The sequence below is a fragment of the Eschscholzia californica genome, unplaced genomic scaffold, assembly GCF_041429995.1.
Source record: "Eschscholzia californica isolate CP2 unplaced genomic scaffold, dmEscCali1.0.p SCAF_6, whole genome shotgun sequence".
NCBI lineage: Eukaryota > Viridiplantae > Streptophyta > Magnoliopsida > Ranunculales > Papaveraceae > Eschscholzia > Eschscholzia californica.
The window spans coordinates 11,927,849-11,937,906 of record NW_028238483.1 but is presented as its reverse complement, the minus strand read 5'-3'; the positions used below and the strand labels follow the sequence as shown (position 1 = coordinate 11,937,906).

Here is a 10,058-nt window from a genome sequence, read left to right as displayed (position 1 = left end):
CTGCCATATTCTAGAATCATTTGCATCAATCCCTCCGATCTGAAAAAAACTCGTCCTCGAGTTAGTTTGCTGTTGTTACGTCTCCATGATAAGCATATAAATTAGAAACAATAAGAGTAGAATGAATTCCCATGTGTTGGGGTTTCTGATGTCAATTTTTGGCTTCCGGTTAAATCAGCATGAAAAAAGGAGTTGATGCATGACAGCCTCCGTTATGATGGTATATTCTGTTAGGTGAGTGAATATTCCTCTAGTCTGCTCTGGTTCGCAGCCCTGGTTCTTGGCTCTTCTGCTCCTCGCTCCCAGCTCCAGCTCTTTGCTCCTTGCTCCAGCTCTTGTTCGTCGATTCCCGTGGGGGGAAACCTGCAAAGGGTTCGAAACCGCTCCGACGCTCAAGACAGTCAGGGTGTTCTTTGCAGTAAAAAGATTAATGGTGATTGAACCTTTTTGGGGGCGAGTTATGGGAACTCTATTTTCTACTTCCAGGGATTGGAAGTAGGGGATTAGGGTTTCTCTCTAAGTTTCGAGAGGGTAAGTGGGCATGTCCTGTAGAAGACGATGTGGGGGGCCTTTTATAGGCTTAAGGGGCGGTTGTGATAACCTTTAAGGCGGCGAGGTTGGCCGTTGAGGGAAGTTTTTCCTTTGTGTTTATCTTCAATCCAAGATAGAGGAAAGTTTCTAAGGTTAAGGATCTTCCCGTCGATATCTTGCCGGTATGATAGATCTTCTGGGAGAAGTTTCCTCCCTTGGACGCCTGAAGCCCAAGCTTGATTAAACACTTCGAGATCCTTAACCGACTGAGATCTCCAAAGATATTCAGGGATTGAGTTAGTAGGTAGTTGGCGCACTTCTGCCTTCCCAGTTCTGGGCGTAAGTGTATTGGCAAAAAATAGCATTGGGCCTTCCTTATGCGCCCACCCTCACGTAACAAGGGAGGAGCGCCTTCAGTAGCCTCGGCGGCCTAACAAGGAAGCCCACCGAAAGCCCAACACGCCTCGTAAGCCCAGAAAGTCTAGCATGCTTACTCAAGCCCATGCTTCCGACATACTAGGATATGGTCTGCCATGACAATCCACCCATACTCCAGCTAGTTGTGCGCACACGTGGCCAATACTTTAGAGATTGAGTCAGTCCAATTCTAGTATTTCGCTAGGCGTTGGAGTCATGGTAGAAGACCGAGTCTTGCGCTACTTTAGAGGAGTAGTGGACCATTTCTACGGGCAACGAACAGGCTAGGGTGGCGTGTATCGTAGGGCTACCCTTCCCTCTCAAGAGATCAACGACTACGAAGATGGTCTAGTAAGATCCTACTATTACGGATCTAGCAAAAATGCGCTCCAAGAGCGGTTACTATCCTCTACATTCTATAAATAGAGAAAGCCTAGCTCTTGGAAGGACATCTGATTCTCACTCGAAAGCCATTTACTCATTCTCTACTTAGCACTCCAGAAGCTCTACTCCGATCACCTCACTCACTCCATACTAAGCTCCGGCTAGAAACCACCTACTCTGACGACCTCTGATCTGAGCTAACCTAAGGCAGAGATTCCGGCTAGAAGCTTCCACGAAACCACACCAAAACTTGCCAGAGGCTTCTCGTTTCTCTCATACCTTGCTAGTTTAACCTTCTGTAAGCAGTAGTCTACCCTTCTGTAAGCAGGAGTCTACCCTTCCGCAAGCAGAATCCTACTCTTCTATAACCAGAAGTATTCTCTATCAATCATGTAGTCCAGAAGCTACCTCAACTCATCATTCCGTAGAATCGAGCTCCGACCACTCTACGAGTCGTGCCACCCCGACGCTACAACGAAACTAGCATCATTAGTAACTCTAACTTCGATCTATTTACTTTATTTTATCGAACTAAGTTACTGACTTGACCGTCGGAGGGTCCTTGGCCGACACCATCTCCGGTGCCCTTGGACTTCACGGTTTTGTTTGTCTTGTGCAGGCCTACAGGTTGCTGGTACCTGAGTTCTACCCTGACGCCAGCCTGACAGTAGCCGTTTCCTTCTCTGACGTGTGCCTACCCATCCACCCGACTACCAGAACCGACCTTCTGCCCGTCAACCAGTCTATTTGAAGGCCCGAAGCCTAGTTGCTGGTGCCCACCTAACGATCTCTCTAATTAACCGTGTGACTTTCTACCCGTCCACAGTTTGGCCCACCGTGGGGCCCCTGCAACAACTATCAAAGACGACCTTTGCGATGGCAGATGACATGGTAGCCTCTCCGATCGACGTTTCAGCCCAGATAGCCGCTCTCACAGCCCAAGTGCAAGAGAATGCTCAGAAGTTCGAAGCCCTCGAAGAAGAAAATTCACTGATGAGGACAGAGAACCAACTACTTCAAAAGAAGATCACTGAACTCTCTGTACCAAGGTCAACAGGGCTAAGGTTTCGAGCCCCGGTTACTTCAATGCAACCTTTCTCAACTCCAGAACCAGGAAACTCTTCCAGCCAACCAACCATGCAATCAACTACCATCAGTGGTTCTACAACACTATCGACGACTCAAGCTGGCTCTGCAACACCCTTCACGACGCCTCTGCCTTCATTCCAGAACTCTACACTGCCTTTACACTCTGCTCTGCCCTTAAACTCTGCTCTGCCCTTACACTCTACTACTGCTCCTCTTTTTCCTCTTCAATGTTTACTATTCCCCCTTCACACACTGTGGCAGGTGGGACAACCCTTAACTCGCAAGCTGACATTCTAAACTTGTCTTTTACAGGTACTCCTCTAGAGCAGATCATGGCTAAGAAACTCGCAGAGATGGAGGCAATGATCACTAGGATCCCTGGACTTCCAGCCCCACTAAGGAAGAGTCTGCCCCAGAGCTACGCAGACTCACCTTTCGTTGATGCTATCGCCTTAGTAGAAATGCCTAAGAAATTCTCATTCCCCAACATGAGAATGTACGATGGAACATCCGATCTAGACGATCACATCGCTTCATATAAGCAGAGGATGTTCATTGCTGCAATACCCAGAGATCTCAGGGAGGCATGCATGTGCAAGAGTTTCGGTTCGAGCCTTGTCGGTCCAGCCTTGCAATGGTACACGAACCTGCCCAACAATTCGATCGGCTCCTTTGCCCAACTCACAGACACATTCGTAGAGCAGTTCGCCAGTAGCAAGAAGCTAGAAAAGATATCTGGCGACCTTTACCGAGTCCACCAGAGAAGGGGTGAGCCACTCAGAGACTACGTGGGGAGGTTCAATCGAGAAAAGGTGTCGATTCCCTACTGCAACCAGGAGACTGCCGTTGACGCATTCCGAAAGGGCTTGCTACCTGAAGGAGAGTTGTACAAGGAGCTTACCAAATTCAATTGCACTACCATGGAGGATGCCCTGGCTCGCGCTTGGGTAGAAATTCGGTGGGAGGAAGACGAAGCCCACCGAAGCAAATATTATTCTTATGATGACAGGAACAGGGATCGACGTTCTAGACGACCAGATCGGAGAACAGATAGCAGACCAGGGGATCCCTACCCAACTTCTAGACGTGGCCCTCCTAGGGAAAGCAGGAGGCCACTTGACCCCCCAGCAGGTCGCCCAGCAGAGAAGCCTCAAGGGCCTATTCGCACCAGAATTCTAGAGTACAACCTGAGCATTGAACCAGCCGAACTAGTAGCGGTTATGTAGGGCATGGGAAGTACTGTAAGATGGCCAAGAAAGACAAAGACCCCTAGCGAGAAGAGGGATGCAACCAAGTGGTGCGTGTTCCACGGAGATCACGGCCACACCAGTGCAGATTGCATAGTTCTTAGACTAACAGTTGCAGAGTTGCTGAAAAGAAGCCACCTTACCGACTTGTTGACAGACAAAGGGAAGAGTACCTTAGCCCATCGAGAGACCCAAGTCAAGGAACCAGAGCAGCCAGTTCCTACCAAGACATGCCTAGTGATCTCAGGAGGTTCAGAAGTGAGTGGAGTCAGCCACTCTGCCGCCAAGAAGAATGCTAGAATTGCAGCCAACCCTCTAGCCCACTCTACTGAAGCCATTCCTCTCGCCTACACCAACCAGACAATAAGCTTCATAGACAGTGAAGCCACAGGGCTCGTCAACCCTCATCATGACACTCTTGTCATCTCTCTTAATATCGCAAATGTTTTAGTTAAACGTATTTTAATCGATAATGGTTCATCTACTAACGTGTTTTTCTTGAATGCTTGGCAAGGTATGGGCTTAGACGAATCTTGCATATGTCGACGCTCTACTGTTCTGGTAGGCTTCAGTGGAGAACAGAAGCACACGTTAGGAGAAGTCACCCTTCCCGTCTTCGCATGAGGAGTCAACCTTAGCACTGTGTTCGTTGTGTTAGACTGCCCTTCCGCCTATAACATCATACTTGGTAGGCCGTGGATCCATAGCATGAGGGAAGTCCCATCTACATTTCACCAAGTGCTCAGGTTCCCCACTCCCTGGGGTGTACGAGAGGTCAAGGGGGAGCAGAGCACCTCAAGAAATTGCTACAAGAACGCAATGAAAGCGCCAAAGTCAGCCTTATAGCAATTACAGAAGGAGAAACTCAATAGCACCGATCCAGACTGCCCAAGTATGGAAGATCTAGACGAAGTCCAGATCCACCCAGACTTCCCGGATCACAAAGTACAAATTGGTTCTAAGCTCAATCCTACCCTACGGAGCAAGCTTGTCGAGTTCCTCACAGCCCACCATGATTGCTTCGGCTGGTCTCATGCTGACGTGACTGGAATCGACCCCGAGGTAATGGTACATAAATTCTAGGTAGATCCTAGCCATCCTCCAGTAAGACAAAAGCGTAGAAAATTTGCTCCAGAACGCAACAGGGTAATAAATGAGGAAGTTCAGAAGGTGATCGAAGCTGGGTCTGTCCGAGAAGTCAACTACCCCGACTGGTTGGCTAACGTAGTCGTGATGAAGAAGAAAAATGGGAAGTGGAGAGTCTGTATTGACTTCACAGACTTAAACAAAGCTTGTCCCAAGGATTCATTCCCGCTACCTCACATCGACATGCTCGTCGATGCCACTGCAGGCTACCAACTACTCAGCTTTATGGACGCGTTCTCTGGGTACAACCAGATACTAATGCACCCTGCGGACCAGGAAAAGACTGCCTTCATCACAGAAAGAGGAATCTTCTGTTACAAAGTCATGCCGTTCGGGTTGAAGAACGCAGGGCAAACTTACCAGAGATTGGTAAACAAAATGTTTGCTGGCATGTTGGGGGACACCATGGAAGTCTACATCGACGACATGCTGGTCAAGTCTCTGATGGCCGAAGAACATCTCAAACATCTCCAGCAGGCTTTCGACGTGCTAGAAAGGTATAATATGAAACTTAATCCCACTAAGTGTTCCTTCGGTGTATCTTCAGGGAAGTTCCTAGGCTACATGGTGACTCACAGAGGAGTAGAGGCCAACCCAGACCAGATCTAGTCTATGATGAACATCCCTTCACCCACATGCATCAAAGATGTGCAGAAACTAGCTGGTCGAGTAGCAGCACTCAGTCGTTTTATCTCACGTTCCTCTGAAAAAATGCCACCATTTCTTCTCTACCTTACGGGAGGCCAAAGAATTCGCATGGACTCCAGCATGCGAAGAGGCGCTCCAACAACTAAAGGAGTACCTGACCTCTCCACCCTGCAAGCCTTAGGAAGGAGAAAATTTGTATGCCTACCTAGCAGTGTCTGAAACAGCAGTAAGTGCAGTATTAGTACGGGAAGAACAAGGTAAGCAACTACCCGTCTATTATGTTAGCAAGTCCCTGCTTGATGCAGAAACCCGTTATAGCCAGCTAGAATAGCTTGCACTGGCCTTAGTAATGGCTGCCAGGAAGCTAAGACCATATTTTCAGTGCCACCCGATAGTCGTAGTTACTACATTTCCATTAAAGAATGTACTTCACAAACAAGAACTATCTGGTAGACTGACCAAGTGGGCAGTCGAATTAAGCGAGCATGATATTTCCTACCAGCCTCGTACTGCGATTAAGTCCCAAGTGTTTGCTGACTTTATAGCCGACTTTACGCCTAGTACTCTAATTCAAGCCGAGAAGGAGTTATTATGTCTTGCAGAGCAGAAAAAGTTGAAATGGACCTTGTCGGTCGATGGCTCCAGTAACATGAATAAGGTCGGGCTAGGGCTAGTCCTCCGATCCCCTGAGGGAGACCAAATCCAGCGTGCCGTCAGATGTGAGTTCAAAGCCACAAATAACGAACCAGAGTACGAATCACTGATCGCCGGGCTAGCTCTCGCCAAAGAAATGGGTGTTCGAAGGCTAGAGATAAAGTCAGACTCCCAACTGATAGTCAAACAAACGCAAGGAGCATACCAGACCAGAGATGCCAGGATGACTGCTTACCTAACCAAGGTAAAGGAGATGTTAGCTGACTTCGAAGAGGCCAACATAACACAGGTACCCAGACTAGAGAACGGACACGCTGACGCACTAGCCAACCTGGGCTCATCGATTCCTGCCAAGTCAAAGCAGTCAATCCCACTGGTTACCCTTAAGTGGCAAGCTACATGGAAAAACCCTGCCCTAGAAGTAGCAAGTGTAGACTCCACCAACAATTGGATGACGCCCATAATAAGTTATTTGAATACTGACGAGCTACCAGAAGACTAGAATGAAGCACGCAGACTGAGAGCAAAGGAAGCTAGGTTCACTATGATGGAGGGCCAGTTACTCAAAAGATCCTACTCTGCACCATATCTCAAGTGCACCACCCCAGAGGAAGCAAGGTATGTGCTAGCAGAACTTCATGAAGGAGAATGTGGCAACCACTCAGGAGGCCGTAGCCTAGCCAACCGAGTCCTGACAGCCGGCTACTACTGGCCTACCATGCGAGCAGATTCTGTAAGCCACGTCGGAAGCTGTGATAGTTGCCAGAGGTTTGCCAATTCCTCCCATTTACCTCCAGAAAAGCTCAACTCCATACTCTCACCATGGCCATTCATGAAGTGGGGTATGGACATCGTGGGAAAACTACCCACTGCTCCAGGGCAGCGAGTCTACATGCTAGCCGTAACAGACTACTTCACCAAGTGGATCGAAGCTGAGCCCTTCCACCAGGTCATAGATCGCGAGGTAAAGAGTTTTATTTGGAAAAATGTTATTTGCAGGTTCGGAGTACCCAAGGAGATCGTTACCGACAACGGTTCTCAGTTCATCAGCTTCGATTTCCAGGACTTTTGAAAGGCATAGGAAATCAAGCTTAGCTTCTCTACCCCACGCTACCCTCAATCTAACGGACAAGCAGAGTCTTCTAATAAGACCATCATGAAAACCATGAAGAAGAGACTCAAAAAAGCTAAAGGGGCTTGGGCAGACGAGTTGCCAGGAGTTCTCTGGTCGTATCGAACTACTGCTAGAACACCAACTGGCGAGACTCCCTTCTCCCTAGCCTACGGTTCAGAAGCGGTCATATCAGTAGAAACTGGAGTACCATCAATACGTTGTCAATGGACTACTGAAGAGTCAAACTGGGAGCAACTCAGCCACAACCTCGACACTGTCGACGAGCTTCGAGATATGGCAGTAATAAGGAATGCAGCATACCAGCAAAAAGTAGCTCGACATTACAATAGAAACATTAGGGTTCGAACCTTCAAAGTAGGTGACTGGGTGCTCCGAAAGGTTTTCCAGAATACCAGAGAGGCTGGAGCAGGCAAGCTAGCCCCCAACTGGGAAGGCCCTTACCTAATCACCAAGGTGATAGGCCAGGGAGCGTAAAAGCTCCAAGCAAAAGATGGGCTCAACATTAACAACAGTTGGAACGCCACTCATCTAAAGTTGTACCATTTCTAGACCATATCTCTCTACTTTACTTGCTCTTTAATTTACTCAATCTTTCCAATAACACTTGTACTGACTTAAGCATCGGAGAGTCGGTGGCCATGCCACCGACTACCCCTCTCATTCATTCTCTGACAGGCTTTTCAACAAATAAAGGGGGACACGTTCCATTAGCCTTACTGGTCTGCTAGCATGGACATACGCATCTGGTGAAGTTGGTTCAACTCCCAGACCAAGGAGCACAAGGGCAGACACAATTTCGGTATACCAAACTGCCATATCAGAAGCTTGTCATACAAGCCACTTGGTAGCACACGACATGCCAAAATCTAACCCCTCGAAGGGGAACAGGAAGTATCACATACTGTTACTTCCCCTGTCTGTTTCTTATTTTCTCCTCAGATCCTTACTGACTTGGGCGTCGGAGGGTCGATGGCAATGCCATCGACCATCTCTTCTTTTGGTTTATAGGTTGGCTATCAAACGGTAGACTTAGACAAGTTGGAGGCAGAATACTCTTCTCCCATCTCACGACGTCAACCAGGATAACAGCCTAAGGCCAGAGCAAGCCTAGTCCGACCCTTAACCTGAGGGAGAGTAACACATGCCCTTACCTCTTTTGTCCATTCTTTGTTGGTATCTCAGAACTTTACTAACTCGAGTTTCGGAAGGTCGATGGCATTTCCATCGACCACCCCCCATTTCAATGTGCATGACCGACTAGCTAATGCCGACTTGGACAAGCTGGAGAAAGGACACTCATCTCCCATCCAGCGACGTCATAGCAGCCTAAGGCTAGAACAAGCCTAGCCCAACACTTAACTCGAGGGAGAGTAATACGTGCCCTTACCTCCTTTGTCAAATTTTTGTCCTCACCTCAGAGCTTTACTAACTCGAGTTTCAGGAGGTCGATGGCATTGCCATCGACCACCCCTCATTTCAGTGTGTGTGATCGACTACCTAATGGCGGTTTTGGACAAGCTGGAAAAGGACGCCCTTCTCCCATCCTGCGACGCCAATAACAACCTAAGTCCAGAGTAAACTAACTCTGCACATAGGCTGGGGGGATAAGAGACGGCATAAGATGGTTCACACAGACAATTCGACACCTCTGCCCAGATGATGCCTCCCCATTGTTAGCATGCACATCCCTGCCCGGGTCGGAGTAATACAAAGCAAAGTAGAGAGCAGAACCCACCCTCTACTCAACAAGACATACAAAGACTAGCAGAGTGTGTGCAGCCGACGACTCAGGCTATCCTGACGTATGCCTCTCCTTACCCCCCTCAAACAAACGGGGAACCAGGAACAAAGCGTCGCCCTAGGTTGCCCTGGCGCACCACTCTTTGTCCTACTACATCAATACTTGTTACATTTTTCATTGGTTTTCTGTACTCAATGTTCACCCATTCGCAAGACATCAATAAAGCATAGTTAAAGCATGGTTAAAGCAAGCGTCAACATTGTCATAAAAGAGTCTAACATGCCGCATGGGCAACCAAGCATACTGCAGTCTTGCAAACAACTAATTAAGTGGAAACCGACATAACAGAAAGTACTCGAGTAGTCTTGACTTAGCCTCACGGGCAAAACAGGTAAAGTAAATCTAGCTACTGCTGGGCTGGAAGGACCTAGCCTAATGACATCGCAACTCAGCGGCCACGGCTACCCGACGCTCTAGCCTCAACCCTAGCCCGAGCCTTCTCTGCCCTTTCAAAAGCCCTATCCTCTGCCTCCTGGTGGTCGAGAAGCGCAATCGTAGCAGCCGGGTCCCACTCGGTAAGATGCTTCCCAGCCACATACTCCCGCATAAGTATGCCCCTTGCATGTATCTGCACCAGCGCCCTGTGATCTTCAACCGCCTCAACAAACTCGTCCTCCTTTACCTTCAACTTGCCTTCGAGCTCGTCGACAAGACGACTCCGCTCCTCGGCAAGACGAATCTGCTCCTCTGCAAGGCGAGATTTCTCCTCAACAAGGAGATGTTCTGCGTGGTACTTTTGCTTCCACTCGACAATTTGCTGGTCTTGAAGATCCCTAGCATAACCCATGCCAGACAAAGCCTGGGACAGAAGCACATAACGTTAGGCAACAAATCAATACAAGGAACAGTGAAAACGCCAAAGTAAAGAAGAAGGAGTACGAACCCGATAAGCCTGAGTCATAGACCAGTCCATGGTCCCGCCATACCCCATCTCCGTAAAGCCAGGCCTGCCCTCCTCCATGAGCAAGTGAGGGACTACCTATGGCACGAAAGAAGGATCGCGAAG

At 48.5% G+C, this 10,058-nt stretch overlaps 1 protein-coding gene across 1 annotated transcript; it reads left to right on the top strand.

Moving 5' to 3' along the window:
• The first annotated feature begins 5,811 nt into the window (after window positions 1–5,811).
• On the top strand, window positions 5,812–6,618 carry LOC147531752 (uncharacterized). Its single transcript, XM_086649823.1, has one exon. It carries the CDS (start codon window positions 5,812–5,814, stop codon window positions 6,616–6,618), a length of 807 nt encoding a protein of 268 aa, XP_086505949.1.
• Window positions 6,619–10,058: the final 3,440 nt, after the last annotated feature.